Source organism: Ptychodera flava, chromosome 1, assembly GCF_041260155.1.
Source record: "Ptychodera flava strain L36383 chromosome 1, AS_Pfla_20210202, whole genome shotgun sequence".
In the NCBI taxonomy this organism is placed as follows: domain Eukaryota; kingdom Metazoa; phylum Hemichordata; class Enteropneusta; family Ptychoderidae; genus Ptychodera; species Ptychodera flava.
In genome coordinates, this window is record NC_091928.1 from 19,386,213 (window position 1) to 19,413,419 (window position 27,207).

The 27,207-nt window shown below is 37.4% G+C and overlaps 3 protein-coding genes across 3 annotated transcripts; 2 read left to right on the forward strand and 1 right to left on the reverse strand.

The window, feature by feature from the left end:
- The first annotated feature begins 695 nt into the window (after positions 1–695).
- On the forward strand, positions 696–13,288 carry LOC139143299 (telomere repeats-binding bouquet formation protein 1-like). The gene is made up of 13 exons (XM_070713529.1): positions 696–847; positions 4,893–5,003; positions 5,821–5,949; positions 6,549–6,680; positions 7,166–7,226; positions 8,012–8,142; positions 8,466–8,588; positions 9,627–9,794; positions 10,628–10,759; positions 11,550–11,675; positions 12,384–12,577; positions 13,110–13,236; positions 13,278–13,288. Exons 1-13 carry the CDS (start codon positions 838–840, stop codon positions 13,286–13,288), a joined length of 1,455 nt encoding a protein of 484 aa, XP_070569630.1. The 5' UTR covers positions 696–837.
- Positions 13,282–17,473, forward strand: LOC139132197 (uncharacterized). The gene is made up of 4 exons (XM_070698590.1): positions 13,282–14,463; positions 15,154–15,219; positions 15,723–15,863; positions 16,538–17,473. The coding sequence occupies exons 1-4, from the start codon at positions 13,302–13,304 to the stop codon at positions 16,690–16,692; spliced, it is 1,524 nt and encodes a 507-aa protein (XP_070554691.1). The 5' UTR covers positions 13,282–13,301; the 3' UTR covers positions 16,693–17,473.
- Positions 17,474–25,310: 7,837 nt separating this feature from the next.
- LOC139132207 (gastrula zinc finger protein XlCGF57.1-like) lies at positions 25,311–27,007 on the reverse strand. Its single transcript, XM_070698600.1, has one exon. It carries the CDS (start codon positions 26,687–26,689, stop codon positions 25,784–25,786), a length of 906 nt encoding a protein of 301 aa, XP_070554701.1. The 5' UTR covers positions 26,690–27,007; the 3' UTR covers positions 25,311–25,783.
- Between the last annotated feature and the right edge of the window lie 200 nt (positions 27,008–27,207).

Below are 27,207 nucleotides of genomic sequence, written 5' to 3' on the forward strand. Positions count from 1 at the left end.
ACCCCACAAGCAGAAGGCCAAGAATGTGTTGTAAAAATTTGAGTCTGAATATCTGTCACCATGGTGCATTCTACCATGATGTTGATAGGTGCACCACAGTATAAGTGTAGAGATTGTCTTTCTCTGCAATGAATTCGATCAAATTCACATCCTTTCAAAACTTGAGTAGTCAAAGTGACAGTGAAAGCTTGTGTATATTTGCATGGTACTGCTGTTTTCCATCACTCTGGCAGTAGGCTGAAGTGAAGAACGTTTCAGGTTTTGGCGAGTTCTACAGGAGGATAACAGAGATTTTACAATCAAAATATTTCTTCACGCATTATGCATGTCACATTTGCAGAAGTTATATGCAATATTTCTCCCCCATATGATGAAAAGCCAGCAGTTTAAAAGCCAGCTTCAAAATGAAACGACCAAATTCAAAAATTAAGATGAATTTATGCATACGCGTCCCCGAAATTTCGGATATCGACAGAAATTTAGTTCGTGTATTCAAGCGTAGACCCTCGAGTTTTTCTCGAGGGTCTATGATTCAAGTAGGGTGAAAGTTACACATACTTGGCCTGGACGACTTCTGACAATCTGTGCGGTAATGCGCCCTCAACGACAGGTGATCTGTTTATCTAGTTGCCGTTAGCGGCGCTGTACATGTGTAGTCTGCAACGAAATTTTTCAACTTCGAAGTTTGATATAAAATGGCGGTGTCACGGAGAAAGACAATTACGTATGGACTTTTGAGCTGTTCCGAGCAGATTGGCTTACATTTTTAGCGATTTCAAATGTCATTTTTGCAATTGTGATCAAAATTGGTCATTGTTCCAGGCACGGCTGTGCGAAATGGAGATAGGTGAGTTGATGGTCTCGTTCACGGTTCATTGTCAACACTGGCCCCAGCCCACTGTACAACTTCACAAAGCCAAGGGTGTTTCTTGACTTTGGGCCGAAGCCCTCGAGGTTGCCCAAGCAATGCAGACCGGACTAAGCCCACTGTACATATTTTATATGATACATACTTTAATAAGCGTACAAATACTACATATGTGTGAGAATTGGTAGACGGTAGACTTGCTGCGAAAACGAGCCCTGCCAATCCTTGACATGTTATGACCAAGCATGGATGTAAAAAATAGATCTATTTTTTACATCCATGTGACCAAGCTACCCGAGTGGCAAAGGCTACGGATTCGCAGACGGTAGACCTGTCGGCCTGTCGTAATATTGAAACCAAATGTCTTGACGACATCCACCACTGCAGCGCGTTATTGTTGCTCGTTTCGTGCGTAACAATGCCGTATCTTGCGTTTGCAATAAACCGCTAAATGAGGACCATGGCCATTTTACCAAAAGATCACTAGGATTTATGGGAATGTTGGACGGTTGATGCAATGGTGGTCCCATATCCAACTATTTTACCAAATAAATGTTCTTTCACGAATCTGCTGTCGTTTTTTGCCGCGACCTAGCCCTGCGTACCTGTGTCAGGGTTTTACATCACTTTTTACTTTTGAGAGTCCCTGGGACCCCTGGTGTTAGAAAATGGGAGTCCTACATCAAAATATGGGGGTCCCAATTTATTTCAAAAGAATATTTTATTGTTTATCCATGCCATGGTCTTCACTGTGTTCAATTAGTGTTATAACACACGGCAAATGGTTGCACATTTCTTAAAATAATTCTTACATGAAAATTCTAGTTCATACCGGTACTGCTCAGGGCCCTCATTGATCAATTCAAAGAACACTATTCATGATTAAAATGATCTCATAACTTTAATGACAAGTTCACAATGTTGTGAAATTTGAACAAGTATTCAAATTTGTCAAATTGACAAGAAGGTAAGTAATTTCATACTCTGAAATGGCATTCACCTAGCAAGTCCAGTAGGTTTGAGTTCACACTCTGCCTACAGCTCCTTCAGCAAATAACCTAGCAGTGTTCATGAAGTCAAAATCATCTATGATGGGGCCAACCAGTTTGATGAACATTTAGTCTATTAAGCCTTTGAGGATTGAGTCTACGGTATTTTTTGCCCTCTGTTTGATGGCATTTTGTACTGAAAAGCCCCTTTCACATGGGGCAGAGGACACTGGTATGACAAGAGCAATTTTAGCAAGAATGGCAAAATCAGGATACTCCTCTGTAAAATCAGTTGGCAACAGCTTGATATACATATCAAAATTCAGTGCGTCCCTATGAGATCTTGTGAAGTGTTTGTAAAACAGAAAGTGTGCCCTAGCTCTATCAGCATCAATACCTGGTGTATTGTATAATGATTCAACAGTTGATCAAGCTGGTTGACCCCATAGTCAGGTAGGTTGGCCAAATTTTCAGGATATCTGTGTGGGTTTAGAATTACATCAAAACATTCCAGAATATTCATCTCATCATTTTGAAATCTGCTATCTAAATACTGCAGCAGTTTGTTGATATAATTTCTCTCACAGTACAGAACCTCTGTCTGAGTGGCTGATTGTAAGTGATTCGAATGTTTTTGTATGTGTCTTTCTGACCATTGCCAGGAACATCATCCAAATCATTAAAGACTTCTCTGACAGTGTGTGAATCATTAGTCATTGTATTCAATGTGCCCTTAGTAGACTGAACACTTTATGGGATAGGTTGACAGAATCTTTGTGAAATGTAAAAGGCTCAAAATTCCAATCACAGTAAGGACATCAATCAATAAGGCGGTGAATAGCAGAAACAATGAATTGGAGACAAATTTCAACAGCCGATCAGCCTTTCCCCCTTTTTTGTCACTTGCAAGTGCCAAAGCAATTGGCTCAAAACTGATGAAAATCATCTTGACAGCTGATTCAACCGACAACCGGCGAACAGATGTAGGCTGAGTAATTTGTTTTGCCTTCCAATTCAACAGAGTTTGAATTTCTCTAAGTTTGTCATATCTCACACTAGAGTCATTAAAGTATTTATACAATGAATGGATTATATTATGATATTCTTTGCAATATTCAATATCTCTGCCTGCTTGAGAAGCAGCAAGATTCAATCGATGTGCAACACAATGCACTTGAACAAGGTTGGGATTTCTGGCTTTTAATTTTGCACCCAACCCGTACCCGTTCAAAAACGGCCGCCCGGTCTGTTCCTAGTCAATATATTTTGTCTATGGCCGCGTCACAGATTTCTTTCCAAGTCAAAAATTCAATCAAGGCGTTTTCGATCCCTGCAGCAGTGGCATCTGTAATTTGCTGGTTACCGAGGAAAGAAACATTCGCCTCGCCATTCTGAATATATCGAACATATATGGCAAGTTTCTTATGAACGGTTATGTCACAAGTCTCATCCAACATTATAGGCCGATCAAATCACTTGCATGTATGTTATCAATCAGGGACTTCTCGATCACACGTTGAATACACTCTTCAAACTCCATAACTATCTGAGGACGTTTGTAAAATTCAATGTCTAAGCCGTTCAGATTCTGTAGATGCATGATGGATCATGTCAGTGAATACATCGCATGGAAGGTCACGTTTAGCGATCAGATAAACAGTACGTAATTGTGCAGCGTACGCCTCGAGCTCGTTACTCTTACCCTGCACCTGCCGGTCCTCTGCAGATTTGCGAGCAGTTGTAAATTGTGACCTCAAGCTTAAGATTTTAACACTTGTGAGATGACGAGTGAGAGTTGAATGTTGAAAATCAGAACAACCTTCCGTGAATGGGCACTGTAACATTCGCTTTCAAACATACATCGCATTCCATGACGTTTCGCTCTTCAGAATATCGAAGCCATTTAAATCTATCGAGCCAACTTCTGTTGAATGTTTGTAATTTTGCTGACTTGGCCGGGGGACCTGATGTATCAGTATCGCATGGTGTAGCTGCTGTTTCGGCCTCGACCAAACCTGCATCGTGCTGGTTGCTGCGGCCGCCGAAAAACTTTCGCAGATCGGCTTGTTTTGGGTGTTTGACACGACCCGCCATGATGCATATACATGTGTTGATCGCCGCAAACAAGAAATCGACCAATTAAGAATCATTTACATTTTGAAAGTCACTTTTTACGGTAGTAAAATTTGTTTCCGCGGGTACCATTGGTCATCAAACAGTGGAGGCCAATGCACTACGGAGCATTCCATTAAAGTATGGGGTCGGTAAGGTTTACTGGGATGTGTTTTGCGTGTTCAGCAGCTCACAAAATATACACCAGCAACAGATATTTCTGCGTCCGAAGGGACGCGTAGTTCAGTTTTTGAGGGGTCCTGCGTCCGTTTTTATGCGTAAAGGACGCAGAAATGCGCGTCATGTAAAACCCTGCCTGTGTGTTCCCGGCGTTATACGGCCTCCACCCACATATTTGTGGTTGCCGGCCGTATAACGCCGGGAACACACAGCACGGTACGCAGGGCTAGCCGCGACCTAATCCGATTAATTTGTTACTAAACCACATTTTCTTGTTCTACTCCCAAAAAACAAAATGTCGAAGTGGCTTGTTTTCGAACCGTCAATCATGCCTGTGTGTATGTACCGTAGTCTCTGTCCAGTGCGATTCTGGACTGACGTTTAGTGTATTTGTCAATATTATGAAGACCTCTTCTAGTGTTTTTTTATGGTCAATAAATAGTATAGTTTATTTTGCACGATGCATAGTTTGCAAGACTAATGCAGTGCATTTCAGAAAATTTTCCAAATGCCCTAAAAGAATAAAAAATATTCGTTTCAACAAAAACAATGAAAATATCATCAATAATTTCAGTTATTGTCCTTTATAAAACAAACAAACAAAGCATGATCACTTTAATATCAAATTACACAAGCAAAAAAAATTCAGGTGATTAAAGAATCAATGGTATGGTTATACTACATTGTCCTTTGTAGATCCGATATGCCTGATACCCCTGCAAACATTTATGTGTAATTTCTAGGTGTGAAGACAGATTTAAAGTTGTTACTGGAATGTCTGAAATGTCAGCTGGATAATCCAAAAGCACAGAAGGAAGCATTGGTGACTGTCGCATCCATATGCGCTGACAGTGGTAAGATACTCATCGAGCCTAGCCATACTCTGCTGCAGCATAAGGTAGAATGCGTTTCAGCACAGATATTACACCACATTGTTAACACATGGATGGCCACCATTTTGAATTTCAAATATTGGTAAATGTCTGCTAATTTGTTTCTCTAGTACCAAACTTTGCTTGGTGACCCCTAAAGTCTATTATTGATTTGGTAAGAGTATAGTTGAAAGTTTTATTGAGGAAAGTTTGGGCAAACGTGTAAGTCTGTCATTTTTGAGGCGCATACAACCCTAATGTGAAAATCATATTTTTCATGTCAATTCTGAAAATTCCTTTTCAAGTATGAGATACCCTGAATATGATAAAACATTAAAAGACAATCCTAAACAGATTAAACTTCCTTATAATAATTAAAGAAACTTTGAAGTATCAGTAGTTGTGGACATTCTTTATCATTTGTATGTTGGGTCCATGCTATGAAAGCGAAACAATGCACTGTAGTGTTGTTGCTGGTTTGTTTGTTTGTTTTTTGTTGTTGTTTTTTTTGGGGGGGTAGAGAGATTGCATAATTGTTTAGTGTAAACAATTATTTTACCCATACAGTCAGCTGAGAAAGCTACATTTTCACAAGGCTTGCAAGATCTCACATCCTGGTTCTATTGTTGGTGTGTTGCCTCGAGCTAATGTAGGAACAATAGACAGAAAGATGACTAGATGTGATTTTGGCTGTCACATCAGCTTGGAAACAGCTTTCCAACTTTCATAATTCCATGATCTTGGATGATTGTGGGCCATGAAAATGGCAAATTATCCTCTGTTGTGAATGTGTTCACAGATAAAGGCAAGGAAGCGCTGCTAGACTTTGGTGGGTTGCAGTTCATCAGAGACCTTGTCACTTCCACTAAACACCAGGATGTCAAACAGGCAGCCATGTATGCACTGGCCTGTGCTGTGGATGCTAATAGTAAGTACCTGTATCATGGTGTACATTTAAATATTCATGTCAGGTCAAGTATCTTTGTCTGACATTGCCACTTAACACAAGTTTTAGTGTTACCTGAAACTCAGACAAAACTGAAAGAATGTACCCTGACTGTCTATGGTACAGATAAAATGAGTGATATCACGAAAGCAATGAGATTAACAGTTCTGTTACAGATGGTGTTCAGTTGACATGGATTTGAAATGAGTGGAATTGAGGGTTTTTGAAATTTTATCTCCAGAGGAATAATTTTTGAACAGCTTCCAGACTTAAGCAGGAAACCTTTGAAATAAGCTGTTTCCAGCATTTTTATGTTTTTCCTCTAATACTCAAGATATATCCTGTTCTACCACCATAAAAACACGCATTTCGTAGTTTTTTAACATTTCATACATATCTTCATCCAAACCATCTAATGTGTAGTGAAGCTGTCATCTTTAGGGTATTACTGTAATACCATCAGCTTTCATTGAGGTAGTGCTATTACTGTGTGCTAGAACAGTTTCACACCTAAATAGGTATTATTCCAACTCATATATCACCAGATGGGTAAAAATATGTCTTTCTTCCTTCCTTTACAGTATTTTGCCAGAAGCAGTTAAGCAGCGTGGCTTTGTTTCAGTTCCTACATGATGAGTTGGTGAATCGCACATCAGTTTTAGAACTGAAGAAAATGGCCATCTACCTCACATCATGCCTTGTCTCTAATAACAGTAAGTCATGTCGCTGTTTTGAAAAATGTCATTGCTTGCATTGTTGTACAAGATACCATTCAAAGTATAGTGTCGTCAATATTATTGATTTCATGCAAAATAAATACAGTAAATGGCATGATGCTTCTGACCAACAATCTAGTGCTCTACCTTAGATTGGCAGCAGAAGATTGCTAGTTGTGTCTTGTGTAGTTGAATTCATTGTAATAATTGACGGTAGTTTTGTTTAAAACATTGGAATCTTTTTGTGAACTTACTGCTTTTCCGATCAATTCTGTTTGTACGATACATCTTGGTGAATGTAATCTTTATCAAGAACACAAAAATGTAAAGCGGGATAATATGTAAACCCGCCAGATACTATGTGACAGTCTTCTACAGTGATGTCATATAGATATCACTGATGACTTTGTCCAGTGCCAGAAATGAGAACTCTCATTTCCATTGAAACTGAAATGATTTTCTCATTTTACTTCCTTTTGTAGATGACTGTCAGATGTTGGTGAGAAAGTCCGGTTGTCTTCAGGTTCTACTTGAGTCATTCAAGTGAGTTGATAGTTCTGAGCACTCTAAAATCTCATCAATCTTATTCCTTTGGATGAAATATTTTTATTCTCCAGAACTATGCACTGAATTGGAAAAATGTCAGACTGTTGAATTCTAAAACACTTTTTGTACTTCCATGTATTTTCTAAATATTAGCAGTAACTCATGTAAAATTTTAATTTTTGAGTGGAATATGCAAGACCTGTGGGATGGTGTTCAGGCATGAAAAAAAGTCCTATCATCAATGATTTCATAACTTTTATTGAAAGCCAGTATTTCAGAACTATGAGGCACATCTGGTTGGTACATGTATCATCTAAGTCTGTTCTGCTTCTGCTGAAAGACATGCACTGTCTAACCTTTTAAGTGCAGTTATTTTCCCCGCCTAAATTTCAGTGCATTGTTTACCAATTTTGATAAATCGTCTTGATAATTTTGGACTAAAGGGACATAACTTTTCATGAGAAACAGTTTTTTTATCAAAATTTTGGGAAAAATCGGAATATAGATTGTCTGGATCTGTAAAAATTGTCTTCGTTATGTTTTATAAAGGTGACAAAAATTGATTTTGGCACTAAAAGGTTTTTAATATTATACCTGCTATAACAGCTCTCAGTAACCAGAACTGAATACACAATAAAGACAAGATTTTAAACCGAGTAAAATTATGTATGTATTATATATATATCATAACTTGTATCAAAGCAAGACATGAATAAGTGACAATGACGTAAAAACAGTCCCTTTTTAAAGAAATTTTTACCATAATGTAATTATTATTTCAGGCAATCATCTGAGACTTTGGAAAAGAAAGGGATGTTTGATGGTGATCATATTGACAAGACTGATGAGGAGTTCACTGTATGGTCATCAACACTGCTAACAATATGTGTATCCGTCAATAACCCACAGAATGGTGAGTATAGACACTCGATACTGCTGTTCTCTTTCCATTTACACTGTTCAAAAGAGACTGTTTAAAGTGTATGTGTCCAAAAAGTAGTCAAGTCAATGCACAGTGATCTTACTTTTGATGTTTTGAGTCAAAGCTATAAACAGGTTAGTCTAACAGAAGTCAGTGGGAGACGTTCAAATTCATCTCACACATCACGTGTTTTTCTGAATATCAGAAATGGTAAATGCTTTTGAAGACAATCTGATGCAACCAAAGACTCCCCACCTTTCTTTCTGCTGTGTTTTTCTTATATACGTGCTTTCTCTTGTTTTGCAAATCTGCAGGTGAGAATCAGAGACTGTGCATGTCTGTCATACCAGTAGCATTGAAGATACTGACTAAGAGTGACAGTGCCTCAGTTATCAGACCTATTTCATCACTCATTGGCCTGACTGTTTCCAATAATGGTAAGAAACGTTTTTTTTTTAAAGGTAGTATGCACCTCAAAAGTGACAAACTTCAACTTTTTCTCCGACTTTCCTCAAAGAAACTTTTAACCATTCCCTAACCATATCAAAAATAGAAATTAGGGGTCACTGTGCAAAAATAGTACCAGAAAAACAAACTACCCAACATTCACCAAAATTTAAAATTCAAAATGGCTGACATCCCTGTGTTAACTCTATTGGGGAAAATAAAATTTTCAAAAACACTAGGACGGGGAAAATTTTTCCTGCTCTAAGTACTTTAAAATGAACCTCCACAAAAGGTAGATCTGAACATCATTGAAAAAAATTGAGTTCCTATATCTGTCCCTGAGGCGCATTCTACCTTAAATGCCAAAGGACTACTGAAGTTTACGTTGCACTTATGAGTAACTTTTGAATTTTAACGAGAGAAGGCAACATGTTTATCCATATAAGTGTGCAACGATAACGTCAAAACATGCAGTTTTGGAAAGTAACCAAACTATGTCTTTTCACCAGTGCAAGAAGACAAGTTTGTCTTCTTAAGTTTACTCCAACCCTGATATTTGTTGTGTGTGTTTACCGTAGACCAATCAAGAATCTTGATGAACAAGTTTAATAAAGGATGCTGGTTGATATGCGATTATCATAAAAGAAAAATTCTCGTACGATGCAAGTATGATATATACATACTCAGCATGTCTCTCCACAACGTAAGCAATGTGGATACCACACACTACTACAAACATACATGGTCACAGAGGATAATTTTGTAATTGACCAGGGATATAGGACATTTTTGTTACAGGTGGCAAAAGTTGCGAGTAGTGTATGGGCACATTAAATTTGTACAAAACGTTTGTAAACATTTATTAAACTAATAATTTTCACAGTTGGTGAATTTTTGCTGTACTGGCTCCCTCCCATATTCTACGTTCCTGTTGACGGACAAGTTAGTACAGTAGTAACAGTAATCTGATAAGCAGAAAACTATTATTTGTGAAACCCCAATATTTTCCCTTTTTATTCACAAAACAGCACCCAACCAAGAGAGACTACGTCTTGTAGGAGGATTGAAATGTATCATGCTAAGACTGGAGAAACTGATTACGTCTATCAGTCAACAGTGTACAGCTGATGATGTGGACAGCATAGCGTTGGCAATCCATCTCAGTGGAACTTTGAACTCATGTATTGCTGATAACTGTGAGTAAATGATTGCATCCGGAAGTCAGTCTAGTTTTGAAGGCAAGATCTGTGTGCAGTGTGGAAATTTGCGCCACACTGAAAGGGTTTTATAGCAAATACCACAGTGTACATCTGTCAGGTAGAATGTCTGTAGGGGATGGTATATTTTAACCCAGTCTCCAAATTTTTCAGTTTTTTTGCTAAAGAAACACTTTCAGTGTATTTTAAAATTATGAGACTAGCTTGAAGACATTCTTTTACTTGTAAGAATATATGAATAAAATGAAAAGTCTTTAGACAACCATGAGGAGAGTGTATTGCTAAGACCCGGTGTAAAACCTCTCATTTTTTTTTCTCCTCCAAAAAGTGTCATAATTCAGATAATTCACAAGGTTGATGAGTGAAACTCTCAAAAGCACAAATGATACATTTTACTTGAATTTTTGCCTTCATAAATGGTGTGCTCACTCCTTTCAAAACTCTTTACAATGTTTCTAAGCAGCATACGAGTAGCCTCTGTTATGTTAAAACAAATAAAAAAAGGCATAAATCTAGAACCGATGTGTACAAAGTCTTTTCAAACTTAATGTATGCATATCTGCGAAAAGGTCATCCTAAAAGCATACAAGAACACTAAAACTTTGCAACTTGCAAGAATACAAATGTACACTTGATTGACAAATCTCAGTGCGGTTTTTGGTATATGTTTTAATGGACACCAAACTGAAGTCAGCACGAGGAACAAATCTTTCAGGAGCTCATAAATTAATTCGGTCAAAAGTGTCGTTCATTGTGCATTCAGAATGAATCAGTCATGATTCCATGACTTATTTCTGTCTGTGTCTTTACAGCGTCCAACAAAGAATGTGTAGCTGAACTTGGAGCTGTGAAAGTACTACTGACACTGCTGTGCTGTGATTTTCTTGATGTCAAACATAGATTACAACTCATAGTCTCTCTGGTACACTGCACTGACTCCTGTGGTAGGTCACAATTTTATAGGCATACATTCTTGCTTATGGACTTGTTGTTTCTCAAAATTACCATCGGTGACTGAATGTAAAATGCTGGCTAAATATTATATATTATTGCCTGAATACATGGGTTTAGGTGCCTGAGAGCAGGTGACAATTTGCCCGACGGCAAATTGTCTCCTGCTGCGAGGGCACATAAACCCATGTATTCAGGCAATAATATTTTTATTACATGCCTCTTGACAGTTAATGCTATATGACATTTAGTTACAAGCAGGGCATTTTCAAACAATTTTACCATTATCGACCAGCACCAAACAGATTTTAACGAAAGTCAAAATAGCAGTGCGCGCATGAATATTTTACATCTAGCATTAAGCGTCTATTTTGACGTCGAAAACATCGAAAGGCTTCGCTGGCGCAGGTAACCATGGAAACTAGACAGGACATCGTTCACCGGCCCGCTAACATCCCGGATGTTCCTATTCAAATCAATGCATTGATTTGCATTCATCTCGAGGCATGTAATAAAGAATAAAAGACTCAGAACATTTCTTATATGCAGCGTGTGTATCACAACTGTGTTTTCTCTGGTGGCCTTGTTGGTCTGACTATATGGCACACAATTGTGACAGCACAATTTACAAACTCATGAACTACCGGTACATTGATATCAAGTGGTGAGAAGTACTGTCAAGTTTTTTACGTGAACATCCACAGTTTGAGGATAACAACACATAATAAGCCTTTCATGCAAGTGTCTCATTTTGATCAATTCGCCTGGTACTTGTCATTACAGTGGAGAGCCAGTTACAGTTGCTTGATAATGGTGGATTAGCAGTCATTGTCAAGTACATGTCAGAAATACAAGATGATGAATTCATCAAGGCTGCAACCTATCTGCTGCGTATCTGTGTCCAAGAGAGTAAGTCGGCTTCTCTATTGTGCTAATGTACAATATTATGGCGTAACCTAGTCACAGATCTGAGGCTAATAAAAATAATATACTCACTGTATCACTCACTGTACATTTGTATATTTGTATTTTCAAAATTGTACCCTAGAAAAGTACAGCATGATGAAAACTTTAGTTGATGTGTAGCACCTGAAAATCTAACATGAAGACAATTGAAACTTGCCTCAATGACTTTTGAAAAGATAAATTTTAGACCATCATTTTATTGATAGTGAGAAGACTGACGACAAAATGTACACATATGCCGGTATCATCATAAATTAGAAGCCTGTAGAGGAAATAATGTATGAGAACGTACATACTGAATATGAAAGCATAACAGACAATAGATGCCACGTACTGGCCCATCACCCAACTGACCAACTCTTCACCATTTAATGTGGAGCTGAAAAACCCTGTCTGTGATTTGGTGGTTGTTACTGTTTGGACAGAAAATGAATTGACGTGTTTATTGTCTGTTTATATGAAGTTTAGTTCTCTGTTAAATCCATATTCAGTGCTGTTCAAAAATGGGAAACTGCATTGAATTTAAACATTTCATTGAATGGTATATGGACTTGGCCAAAACATTAATGAGTACCAGGTAAGGTTTATTTCAGCCGTTCTGTTTTGTACCGGTAATTACTATAGTTGACCTATGACATAACTTGATTTCAGATGGAATGCCAAAGGATACAATCAATCCATCTGCAAAAATTAGTGAAGAGAAAGAGAATCAGATATCAGCCAACAATGGTCAACTCTCACAATTCGGTGACTGTCTCACCAAACTGACTCTGATTCTGGAAAAGATGAATGCTGTCAATGGAGGCAGTCATTCTGATTCTGATGCAGATGCCGACAATGGCAAGGTTTGTATGCTGTATGCACTTTCATACAGATTTCCCAAGATGCCAATTTGGAATATGGTTCAGGTAATCCTAGCTGTCTTGGCATGAATCTGTTAATTGGTAAATATAATGTGAACAATACTGCTGTAAGATTTGTCTTCTACGGTACATGTACATCTTAATGAGCTGTTAAAGGTATACTGTCACTGTTCCAATTTTGCCACAGTTACCATGGAAAGAGAAAATCTAACCAATCACAGATTTAAGCCGGTGGCCGCTTTTTAAAAACAGCGCCCTCATATGGGCATTTAATATCAAGGAACGCCCCTTTGACCATATATGGGCATATTTAGATTACAGGTGACTGTATACCTTTAACTTGTGTTATTGAAATAATTGTATGACAAGTACTGCTTGTGGTAGATTTCACCCATCGTGTTTGGCAGTTTGCTTAATCAACACAGTGTGAACCCAGATCATAGTATTAGATATTGCTGTCATGTCAGTAATTATTCTAAGTAGTTTCTTTTGCAATTTTTCCCTTGATTTGTAGAGCACTAAAGATGAGACTGCCACAGTAACAGTTGAGAAGAGATCAGAAGAAGAAGTCATAAACGCAGACAAGATGCACAGAGAAAACAGGGAAGTGCACTATATACATCAAACAAGTGACCCAGAGAGTAGGGTTACCTGTACAGGGGGTTACATTCAAGTCACCCAGCAAAGAGATGAACAGGCTGTTACCATGGAAACCAAAGCAAAACCATCTGAGAATCCAAGCAGCAGATATACTGTTAGTCTTGATACTGATACAGCTTTGAAGACTTGTTGCCATAGGGACCAGGAGCCAAGAGACCAGAAGAGGCAAGGAATGGAAGAAAGTTCATCAGTTAGGCTGGATATACATAAGATGAGCTGCCCTGTTGCGGATGTCACGATACAAAGAGATCAGTATGGGAGTACTCAGGCTCTGGAAAACAGTGGAAAAGCCAGGAATCGCTCATTCAGGAACCAATCTGGCTGTAAGAAATTACTTTGCTGCTCAGACAATCCACAGTTCAATAACTTTGTTACCCCGGAAGGCAAAACAGTACTGGGTCATCACAAATGTAGAGAAAGTGAGAAATCTTGTGTTGCTTTGTACTGTGAAGAAGATTTACCCAATGTAGAGGAGGTCAGCCAATTGGACTATAGGGATATACAGGGAACATCCGACATGGTTTGTTTAAAGGAGAGACATATCTTGAAGCAAAGCAATACCGTGAGTTCGGGAAAACACAACTGTAAGATATTCAAGAAACCAGTAATTCCACTGCAGAGTTGTGATGACGATGATGAAACATGGTCAGATGATGGCAGACCAGTGCAGAACATTAACAGTACACCAAAAAGATCAAGAGTGCTAGTCAGTGTCCGTAAAAGCCATCAGAACGTCAAGGTGGTGCCTTCTAAACCTGTTTGCCCTAGTGAGAATTTAGAATATTCCTCCAATCCAGCAACCAAGAGCTCAACATCTGATGAAAGCTCTGCTCCAGAGATCGACAGACATTCTGCTTCTGCGCAGAAGAAAAAGTCAATGATATTCCAACATGGACGTATGGTCACTCCCAGGAAAGCAGCAGAAGATAAAACCTTCCTAGCAAGGAGATGTCATTCAGCTGTTACCAGAAAGAATTCAGCTGCCATGAGTACATCCACGGTGGATGCTCTGTCCACGATGAAGAAACACAATGTGCTGTCTAGAAAGAGAAGACTGCACCCAGTGAATGGAGCTACAGCATCCTGCCAGTCTGACTTGCCTAGCTTCACACTGCCTCAAGGATACAAACACAGGAAGATATTTGTTGCTAGATGGATGTCGGACAGCAAAGCACAAAGTCATTTTCTGTCAACACCACCAAAACGAAGTAAGTTTTCAACTTCCTTTCTATACCAAATTTCCAATCTTTTCATGTTAAGGGAGGTATTTCCAGAAATTTCTTCGGTTCTGCCCAAACATGAATTTTTTTCCGTGATAGAGAATGCAAGTGAGTTGGTAGTGTCAAGCTTGCTTAGAAAGACTCTGGTTGCCTCTTATCTTTGCAGTGATACAGTCATCTGCCATTCAATTTCACTTTCAGCACAAAGAACAAACAAACAGTAAAACAAATTTGATCATGGTATGCACAAGGTTAATGTCCACATAATAGTCAATGGGAGTAAAATAAAGTTACAAATTTTCAACTATATGGAATATTAGATAGGCATTCATGCTGCATGTGTAAGTCCAATTTTAGATTGTTGAATGAACTTTGAATTATTCTTGACATTGAATGTTCTTGTCAGTTTTTTCTTCATAAGTTGAATATCTATATGATATATCAAGTCAACAGAATTTTTAATAACACCTACGTGGTAGTGTACTTCAGATACTGTCAATTGGACATAAACAGAAATGGTTTGCTAGATGCATCATACATGTAGTTGAAGTGCAGTTTGCAAAGTTGTACTGTGTATTTGCATATATGCACCAACAGATGCAGGTCAAGGTATTATAGCTCACTCTCTTAGAGGAGGAATTTTGGTAGCCTACAGTGACATGTTGTTTTTACTTGCAGATCTTAAGAGACAGTGTGTGGATGAGATGTGGACAAACCAAGACCACTTCATGCAGAACTGTCCAGGTAGTTAAAGTGTATTTGTGATGATGGCAAAGTGAAAGTACACATCAGTACTTGGTAATTGTTGCCAAAGAAAATGCCTCTGTGACAGAAGCTACTTTGGTTATGAGTGTACTAAGCTACTTTTTAGATTTACTTACCAGTATGTGTTGTAGCTGTGATATGTTTTGAGTGGTGTAGGGTGCACCTAGAGGTATCTATTGAATCACAGTTAGTTCTACATTCAGGCAATAAGGAACTAAATCACAAGATATGTCACAGCACTGCTGATTGCTTGAGTGTGTACCACGGTCCATTTTGGCACTTTTAGTCAGAGTTGTTAAAAGTCAATAAAAATGTATTGTAATTATTACATGGCTAAAATTGTCACAAAGTTGTGTCATATTTGAAGGGGAGATTTATTATCAAACTCATGTTCATCCATTGAATACCAATAGTGTACAATGGGAATTCACAATATACATGGATTATCAGTATTAATGTTTATTGGTATCTTTGTTTCACAGGTTGCACAGTGAATGTAGAAAGGATTTTAGACAGCAGAAACTACAATTATTGGATTGACACGAGTTTGAAAACGTGTGCCAAACACAGACGTATCAGAGCCTTAGAAAAGGAATTTATTCGGGAACAAAACTGTGTACCAGGTATAGTAGTGTGTATTTAGAAATAATGTTGAGTTTATTTTGATTTGCTACAACCACAATCCTTCAACAACTTTGGTTTGATGGTTAGGGACTCAAAAATTACATGTGTATCCTATAACAAGAGTTCAGTGAGTCAAATAGAATTCGGTAATTTTTTTATCGTTTGTAGAAGAGCCCTCTGAAACTTCATTTCTGTTGCAATTAGTATGAGAGAGATAGCCTTTTTTAAAGGTTTTACATTTGCCTCCTAGTCTTTCTTTAATATTTATATTTTCAGTCTGTACTAAACATACAGCAGTCATAGATTTTAGGAATGTGATGATTGGCATTTCTCCTGTTTGCTTTCATCGTAAAGTTTTGGCTGCAGATGTGCAGTGTCTCGGAAGCTGTAATCCAATTGGGTAGCTGAATCTTACTGTTATTATTGAATAATACAAATAGACTCCCTAATTTGCTGTGAATAGGGACAATTGACCAATCAGATATAACTTTCCGAGCACGCTGCACATCAGCAGTAAATTTGCCATCTGCATATGCCACACAACTAGATGCCTAATTGATCTATTTCAAAATACTGATAATCACAGTGAGGGTGGATATTTTGGCTCTGTGTACTTGTTAGTTTCTGGTACCATTACACATCTCATATTTATCATAAAATTTGTTGCTTACAGAAACTCCTGTGAAACCAATCAGGCATGTTGGATCTACTGCTGCTCTGAACAGAATGAAGCTCAACTTTGCCGATATTGTAGTCACTCCAAGAAGGAGACGTTTAAACTTTCCATCAAGCCCCTCCATCTATGATTATCTTGGTTCAGAATCTTAGTCTTGGAGAAAGCGTTAGCCATATTTTGCTGATTGTGATAAAATCAATTTGGCACGTAAGGTTTGTTTTATATTGAAGATAATATACATATAACCTTACACATAATCTTGCCCAGACAGTGTTATTATCGAAGACTCGGGTGATATCACTTGTAGCCCCTACTTCGCAAATGGATTTCCAAATATTTATTAGCATGAAGCTAACATTTCATGATCACCGTTGAATGTTTTTTTGATAGCCAGCCATTCTTCATTAATGAAATTTGATGAAAAAAAAAATTATAAAATATTTCGAAAAGTACTCTTTAAAAAAGATTCAAAACTTTTGAAACCTTTCACATTATTATTTATCAAATGATGTGGGAAAATTGATCAATTTTTCATCATTCTCTGATTCTGTTGTGGTTGAAAAACTTTGATTGAGCCAGGTTGTACTTAATGATACTGCAAAGTATTTTTGTTGTGTCTTGTTTAATAATATGTAGCACATTTGATATGTGCTTAGTTGAACAATTGAAAATTGTTATAGAAAATGTGGTATATTGCACTGATAAATTTAACTAATTTAATAGGCTGCACCATGCTACTATAGAATATCTAAAATATCTATAGTACAGTTTATATATATTTAATACAATATGCAACAAAATACACTGATAGTTACCTTATTGTGTGTATTAACAACAAACAAACACTCTGTTCCTTTCCATACTCATATTGTACATGAATTACTGCTGATGATCCAGTTATGCAGTCTGAGAATAAAATCTATGAATCAGTCAGTTTTGATTGTTTTTATTACTAAATATTTTACTGTATGCTAGGCAGGACTGTTTCAGGGACGATTCCAAATCTAGAAAAACATAGGTTCCTACCTCCTCACTGTAGTTGCTGTCAAAAGTCGCAAGTTCTAGACTTAGTATACTTTTTTCTCTCTCACGCTTGGTTTATGCACATAACAACATCACTGCTGCTCATTTAGCCTATCCAAATAACTACTTTATGCACAACTTTATAAACGCAAGCATGTTGTTTTTTTGCAATGTTTTTATGTGCAGTGTCTAACACAGCATTGCTGTTTACTTGAGCTGATATCATTGAAAATGGGTACAAAGACTTTTATTGTACTCTAATAATATCTTGCAGTTCAGCACGTCAATTTATTTTTCTTGATACCTCTGAATATGGCACGATTGTTGAGGAGTAAGTGCTGCAACTTTACACATGCCATTATTTACATTGCATAGACTTTCATTGACATTTAATCTAGTTACATCATAACATACTGTGACAGTATCATTGACAAGGACTTGGAGAAATATTACTTTGATACCACAGGTCTAAATTTGATTTTCCACATATTATGTGGACTTGTGCTGCACATGTATGTATCAATAAAAACCAGAGTTTTTCACAGAAGTTTGCACTCTGATGACCCATGAATATGTATCAAAAGGTAAGTACGTCTGGTTGTACCCTCAAGATTCACAGTAAGTGAGGCTACCCACAATTCTCCATGATCTGTACACACGGAGATCAATCACTGAAGTGAAGCAAATTTCTTCTGTACACAGAACAACTCGGTCCATATTTCAAAATTTTGGCAACATAGTTCTGATTGTCATAATTTTCTGATTTCTCTGTGAATAATGAGAAGATCAACCCTTTTCTGCGAGGAGATAGCAATTTTGTAATTTTGTTGACATAGATTTTTGACAGCCATATACAATATTTTCGAGGAAACTAAGGGAATAAGTTGCATCTGTGTTGGCAAAAGAAAGGGTATTGATTTTTTTTAATGTTCGTAACAAAGGAAATTTGCATGTCTGACAGGTGGTATGATTAGACCATCTTAGTTGCTGATAACTTTATCTTGACAAGTGTACAATTTTTAGCTCCAAACATCGACTTCTCATTTAATTTAGTCTTGAATTTTAAACATAATAATTTTGGAACATAGTTTAATCAAATAATCCTGAACTTAAATTGTAAGTTAAATATTGTTAAGAAACTGATAAAATTGAAAAAGCCTTTAGCAAAAAATGTCTGAGTGAACAAATCAAGGGGAATTGTGGGTAGCCTCACTTACTGTGAAATTGTAATCGGAGCTACAAGTCTATGTAAATGAGACTATGAATGCAATGAGCATAGGGCGTGGCACAAGGTAACAGCACATACTGGTACCTTGCTTTTTGTGGACCCTCTGGGAAAGTATGAATCAGTCCAACATGCCTTCAGAGCTGAACAGTTATGAAACTTTGGACTCATGGGTTGCACCTCAAAATTGTCCTCGTTCCTGTTTGGCAAGATCATCAATAATTTCTGAAAATCACTTATTTCTTTCAAAATGGAAACACATGCCAGTATACTGTTCGTGTGCAATCAACAGGCAAGACAAGAATATTCTGTAAAGCATACTTTATTTGCTTGCTGCATGTAATTAACATAAGTATCTCACAGGGAGTAACCTAGTCTGGCAGAGACCCTGCGATTCGCGTTCTTCCTTGTTGGAACACGCGCGCGCCCTTCAGGGACGCGACGCGAATCCCAGGGTCTGGACGTTCTTGCAAGCGACCGGTCGGATTTCTGCCTGATCCGGGTACTTTATAGAACTCCACACATCCGTTAATCAAAATAAAATGACAAGTACCATAGCCAAATAAAATGAAAAATGAAAAATAAAAACATACAGCGTATATAGGTCTACCAGCTGCTAGTATATATTCTCTCCGCCCAGTTAGATAGGTGTTTCTTTTGACGTCACTACCCATATGAATATTCATATCCTTGCAAGAACGGACAGTCGCTGTGTCTGGCAGCGCGTGCTCACAGCTGCACAGCGTAGCCTGCGAATGCAGGCCCATCGTCAGCGCGCACAAAACAAGGCACAGCGACTGTGGAGAGTCTAGGAGTAACCATGAAAGTAACAATATAACAATTCAAAGATACCGGTAAATTCAACATTCATCTGTTAAAGGTTTTCCTTTGAAAAAGCCTGTTTTGTAATCTTTGCAAAATAACATACGAAGCTACAAAGGAGTATTACAACCTTTTGGCATGCAATCAGAAACTTGAGAAAGTCATGAAACAAACGGGTCTTTCGCTCAAAGAATGCAAAGTGTCTACTGAAGGAAAAATTTACACATTATATAGTTGTTGACAGAATAACAATTCACTGTAAATAACACACTGGGTGAACTTGCAAGATAACTGGATAAACACAACTGAATTTCAATACAAACTATGTTAGCAAGGAAATTAATCTAAATTCACTGCAGGAACACTAGAATAACATTTTCAATGATACATATCAACCATTCAATGTGCCATAAGATCATGTCCTTTGCTCGTTCAGGGTCCGTACACTCAAAAGCTACTTGAAATTCTTGGGTTTTTCAGCAGATATTTTCCAGATATCACAACTGATCATCTTGTAATGTTTGGAAATCTGGATGGATTGCTAATTTTCCAGGACTCAATTTCATATGCAAGGACATTTCGAGGGCTTCCCAGGAGGCTTTCAAATTCAAGGACTTTCACGGAGCATACAAACCCTGTTGTTTTATTAGTGATGTATTCTTATTATCATCCTAAAGTATACAGCTGTTTCCTCTTGAGTTGTCGAGAAACTATCTCAAAGAGTAGATGCCAGACAAATACACTAGTTCAAAATCACTGCAAAGAGATGTACAATAATTAAAATATCAAGTCATGTTGGGTATCTGAAAGGATAACAATGATTTGATTTGGAAATATTGGCAATTTTAAGAATGATAACCAGTACTGTCCACTTGCTATAGTGTTCATGACTACTGAAGATGTAACAGAATATTTCAAAATGCTTTTTCAATTATAATACAAAAAATATAACTCAACTCTTTCTGAAACACTGTTCAAGATAGTTCAGCATAATAATTCTTTACGGTAGAAAAATGCACTTCATCAGTGACATATTTAGACTAATTTCCCATGTGTTGGTTCATTTATAAGCTCTTGTAATCAGAAAAGTTTTCACCATCTTAGTTTTTGTGAAAATTGAAAATTGTGTATTTTCTCGTAATACTAACACCAAGATGGTGGAAATTTTCAATTTTAAATCTCTGTCAATGTTATGTAATTTGTTTCTCTAGTAACAGATTTTGCACAGCTACCCCTGATATATAATCTTGATTTGGTGTGAGTATGGTTAAAAATTTCATTAAGGAAAGTATGAACAAAAGTTTGTCTTTTCCTTTAGAGGTGTACATACCGGTACTACCTTAACACTAACAATTTTACATTTTGCTGTAGTCTCTCAGCATACTTGACAGTTTGCGCTAGGAATTTGCTCTTTAGGTTTGCCTGATGACATGAAAAACAGCTTTTCAGATGGCAAAACACATCTCCCTTGTGATGAGAGTTTCTGCTTGATTTCTAACGGCGTTTATGCTTATAAATTCTTCAAAAACTAAACAAGAAGCTGCGAAAAAACTACACAGTACAGAATTTAAACACACTATACAGAGTACAGCACACTTCTATAACCAACATTGATTAAGCATGAAATTACATTTTACAGATCACAAAAATGTGTTGTTTTTTATCGGAAAGAAATGACCAGAGCTGAACCTGCTCCTGAAAGATGAAAGCAATCTCAAAAGGTACAATTGTGTATACTGGTAAATTAAATTGAATTATTCACATTAATTACATGTACTGTCAATTGATATGAATACATACATTTGAATATCTATAACACTAACGCTAACAAAATTAAACAAAAAACTTTCTGTGAATAATTCCACTAAATATTACTAATTCAAGCCAGCAGATCCAAACATGTTTTTTATTTCATGAGAAAAAGTGAATATTAAACTGTTTTAATTATGACCAACTGGTTGGTACCAATGTACCAAAGCAGTAAGGCAAGTTGTGCAAGAAAGTGGGAAGATTAGTATTAATTTATGCAAATTACATTAATGAGCATTGTTTCAGTATTTAAATTTTATGCAAATGAGTCTTTATCAATGTTGAATATTCATCTGCCCCGAATTGTGCGTTATATAAAGTTGTTGACAGCCACCATACACAAAATAACCATGCACAAGTCTGTACAAACCAACATGATGCATATGCAGTGAGCCGATTTATGCAAAGGCATGTACATACAGGTACAAAAGTACAATCACACTGGGTTCAAAAATTGGATGAAAAACTACAGCTATCAAACACAAATACTGTGCAAGTCACAGAAAAAATGTCACTTACCCCAGTTCAATTTTATCAAGAATTTTTTTGTATCCTTATAGTACAGTTTACCCTTACAGTAGATACTGAGTTGAAAGCGTCTCATGCAATCTTCATGACATTAACAGTATTTGCATATGTAGTTCAACTTAGCACAAATTTTCTATACATAAATCCCAGAGAGATTTTTGTGAGAGCAATGTTGACTAGAACAACTGAAATAATATACTGCTCACTTGGTTAATACCTTGATACCTTTTTCAAAACATCTGTAATGTTACATCCGACTGTATTTTGTACTGCTATTCTCTACTCTCAAAGGCAAATTCTTTACACAACACACTTGAGGATTTTTATTAAGCCTGAAGGGCCGTCATAACATGAATATTGTTTCTCTGAGATCATACTCTTCTAGGAAAAAAATCAAATCAACCACAGAACGTTTCTCAGAGCAAAACCCCGCATTGAGATTTCTAGAAGATACACTTCTAGCAAACTATTTCCATATTAGGCACTGACTTGGAAAAAATGCAGCTAAGAGTTCAAGAGGTGAACGTATTCTCAACAGAATTAACTAAAAAGCCACACATTGTAGATTAAGTGTATCTCTCAGTCTAGACAGAGCAGCTGCCCAATGCTGGTTTACTGTAATTAACAATGAGTCGGTACCGTAACTTTCAAATGTGTCGTGATACCCGAGCTTATCAGGTGTTTTGTACATGGATTGTGTCCATCTCATATGCTGAGTTGCTGTACCTAGGTGAAACGCACTGTATGTCAGGGTTAATTTCACCGTAAAACTCCTTGTACAGTTTGGACTCAAATAGTAAAATTTTGGAAAAAAACTTCTCACATACTGTATGCATGAAAGGTTTTAATCTGCATGCATTTGAGGTAAATGATTACGCCACAAATTGACAGATAAGGCTCTTCTCACACTTCTTTACTCTCATATACAATGTCATCGGTGTGGATTTTCAAAAAAAATTATAAATTACGCCTCAACACAAAATGTTCAGCACATACGGGAACACTGTCTCAGGGGCTACTCCCATAGATACAGTGTACAGGTATGTGCCGCCCGGGCCCAAATGGGTGACTTTTTCATGACAAATCCCCAAATGTGGGTCGATTTTTCATCTGAAAAAACCCTAACATTGGTCAATAACATAGCAAATGTCCCATGCTTTAGGGAAACCACAGGGCCTCATAAGTGCCTATTTAAGTCAATATTACAGCGTTTTTTACCTTCTCGTGTCTATTTATAGACAGAGAAGGTATTAGAGTTGAAAACCAATATGCTGCTGTCAAGAACTTCCGTCTGTCAAGACTTCCGTCTGTCAAGATCCGTTGACGTCATGCCATTGTGATGGGTCATATCATAAACTGGTGGGGGTGTTCATGGCTCAGGTTGAGGTGTGGGAGAACGATTTTGAGCTATGACAAAAATCAAAAGGGACTTAGCGGCATAGCCACAGTGTTAAGCCTTTCTCCAAGGTTTCTTAGTTGACTACAATCTATTACAGACTACTGAGCTGACGTTAGGGTACTCACTTTGTGTTTGCTCACTCTGTGAGCGCTAGTGTTTGGTACTGAGTTGCGTGGATATCCCCTCATGGCCTCACGTGATCTGGGCCTGTTTCATAATCTGCAGAGATGATCATATGCCTCGAGTCTGAAAACTGTCATTGTGTAAGCCTGTTGGCATTTTCCTTGCATTTTTTCTCATTTAACTTTGCAAAATATCGGCGAGTACCTCAATATTTCAAGATAACCCTTTCTTCCCAATCGTTTCCTGGAGTTTCAGTGTCATATGAACGAAAATGAGTGAAAGTTTTAGACAGGAAAATCGGACGTCGGCCATGTTCAATGTTTACAGTACAATCAGAAGTTTACGTGGAGGAATTAACCAACAAACACAGGAGTGTTCATGATGCCCGCCCTCTAGAGGCAGACCCTCCTATATGAAGTACCACATTTGATGCTTGTGGAAAGCTTGACCACACAATGGAGCATTTAAACTTTTAGAAAATGACAAACTGAATAAGAAGGTATTCAGAAAATGTCAAATACTGAGGAAAAATGCGCAAATATTCAAAATAAACAGGTTAACTGATTGGTCAGCTATAAAAAACAATGAAAATGTTTATGATCAAAAGTTTTTGAGATGCGCACATTTTAACAAATACAGAAATTATTAACATTATAAATATAAGACCAAACTATTTTTTCAGGGATGGGACAGGTTGGAAATGAGGGGTGAGAGACAAAGGCACTCCTATTGCTGCATGTGGATGCAGCCACACCATTTCATTTACAGCATACTTATTCACTGTGTTGTGTTCAAGTTCCATATTGTACTGACTGTCATACAAGGATAACATAAGCAAATCAAATCAAATTAGAAAAGGATCAATGCTGTTGTGTGGATTTTGCTGAACATGGCTGATATTTCGCCCTATATATTTGGTATCCAGCAAAGGCATATTTTTGATGTAAAGTCAAAATTAACACTACATTGCTGACAATATATTTTACCGTTTCTGCATGAATTTTTCTTTTTAAATTATAGTATATTAGTACTTCAAACAGATTAACAGTTATCGTGATGTCAACCCATAATTTTACATCACAAAGACTGTAATTCTGCCAACTTTTTTTGTTTTTCAGTCATTTATAAAGATGATTGAACAAATTGCAATGTTTGAATTTGTAAACTCAAAGAATAAAAATCCTTTGGTCACAAATTAAATTATTTTTTGAAAAGAAATTTACTCTTAAACACTTTTAGCATATATTCTTTACACGGTCATGTATTTCAAGGAAAATATGCCTATGAAAAACAGTAATTTCTTCACTTTCAATTTTTTTTCAATACTATGACAATTATCAGCCATGAGGTTATACAAACACAAGACCAGATAGGCGTTTTTCATCATTTCCACAGGACTCTTTGGAAAATCCATTAAAAACAGTTAAAAGTGACTGGAAATGATCACTTGGTATACATTTAATTTACAGATGCCAGGTTGTGTATTTCACATGCACTCAGGTCAGTAAGGAAGTGCGTCATTACTATTTTGGACTGTTAATTCTTATTTCTGAATTGTTTAACTTTTTTCCACATTGAACTATCTTTAGGCAGTTTATACTGTTGCTTAGAATTTTTTTGATTGATGTATTTAATCATCTTTTGGGTTCTTTGGGTCCATATCCCACCTCATGCCCCTACATCATCAACTATTTACCAACACTCCATGCCAACAACAATTACCTGACCTGGCCACACATTAGAGAAGGTACAGCGTCATTGACGGTATTTTCTTTCTTTTTCAATGTTACAAATAATCCAGCTGAAGAGCACAACACTTGTGTAGCTGTCTTTTGTGTAGCGTGTATTGGCATGTATAGTGCGTCCTCGTAAATGTGACCTTTAGTTCCGTCACCTCTGGGCTCTAGCCATGCCTACTTCCTGCCCTGCCCTCGCTACGCCACGGTCCCTCCACAAAGGAGGGAGGGACCGTGGCTATGCTTACTGGAAATATAGTACAGTAAACACAGCGACGTCTGTACACGTGGCCAGAAGGCATGGGAATTGGCTAGAGGTCACGGAACTAAAGGTCATATTTACATATGATCACATTCCCCATTGAGGGCGCACTATACATGCCAATACAAGCTACACAAAAGACAGCTACACAAATGTTGTGCTCTTCAGCTTTATTTGTAACATTGAAAAAGAAAGAAAAACGCTGTAATATTGACTTAAATAGCTACTTGTGAGCCCCTGTGGGGAAACCACATTAGAGAATAAAGTTATCAATGGTGGTAGTGGACCTGTTTACAGGGAATTGGGGGTGAACAGGTTAAGATTTGCACACAATTGGTTTTTCATTGGTGTGAATTCTCATGTGTTTTTTCAGAACTCCACTGTGAGTAAAATTTTTCTCACATTCTGTGCACCCAAATGGCCTTTCATTTTTGTGAATTCTGAGGTGAACATTAAGATGGCTACGTGTGGTAAAATTCTTTCCACATTCTGTACACTCAAATGGTCTTTCATTTGTGTGAATTCTGAAGTGAACCTTCAACCTTCCATGCAACATAAATTTTTTTCCACATTCTGTACACGCAAATGGCCTTTCATTAGTGTGAGTTCTCATGTGCCATTTTAGATTTCCACTTTGGGTAAAACATTTCTCACATTCTGTGCACCGAAATGGCCTTTCATTTTTGTGAATTCTGAGGTGAACATTTAGATTTCCACGTGTGGTAAATTTCTTTCCACATTCTGTACACGCAAACGGCCTTTCATTAGTGTGGATTCTCATGTGAGTTTTCAGCTCTCCACTTTGAACAAAACTTTTCTCACATTCTGTGCACCCAAATGGCCTTTCATTTTTGTGAATTCTGAGGTGACCATTAAGATTTCCACGTGTGGTAAATTTCTTTCCACATTCTGTACACTCAAATGGTCTTTCATGTGTGTGAATTCTGAGGTGAACATTAAGATGTCCACGTGTGGTAAAATTCTTTCCACATTCTGTGCACAAAAATGGTCTTTCATGTGTGTGATTTCTGAGGTGAACTTCATGGTCTCCAGGGGTCTTTATACTTTTCTGCCCATGTTCTCTGCACTCATACGGCCTTTCGTTTCTGTCAACTCTGGAGTGCTCTTTTAAATGGCATCTTTCTGCTGAACTGTTACCACATGGTTGGCATACAAAGAACTTCTTCAGAAGCTTGGAAGGAGTGTTCAGAGGTAAATTCATTGCAAAAGTCTTACCGCACGATTTGCATCCAAATGCCGTCGTTTCCCAGAAAATGTCACACGAATGTTTGAACCACTTCTTGACTTCTATAGTGAGGTTTCGATTTCAACTCACGTTGCGCCAAACAAGGGTGACCTGCTGTTAGACTGCAGCAAAATGAGTACCAAGCGTGGTGTAAGCTGCCTGACTAACTGATGTATTAAGAAAGGATATATTTGATAAGCTAGGCAGTTACTGTCTGCGGAGTATAGTCCCAAGGAATCCTAGTTGAGCTTCAGCTTGTTTGTGTTTATGTTCCTGTGGAAGAAAAAGACACAGTACAAGACACACATATAAAATATTTTCTTGGTGCTTGATGATACTGAGGGAACTGTTCAAGTAAAAAATTATCGATGCTTCATGACACTGAAGGCGCTGACAGCTTCCATAACAATATTCTCAATACATACACTTACAAAATCTTATCAGTGCTTGCAATTTCGAGACCTTCTATGATATCTAAAAATTTTCATTCCAAT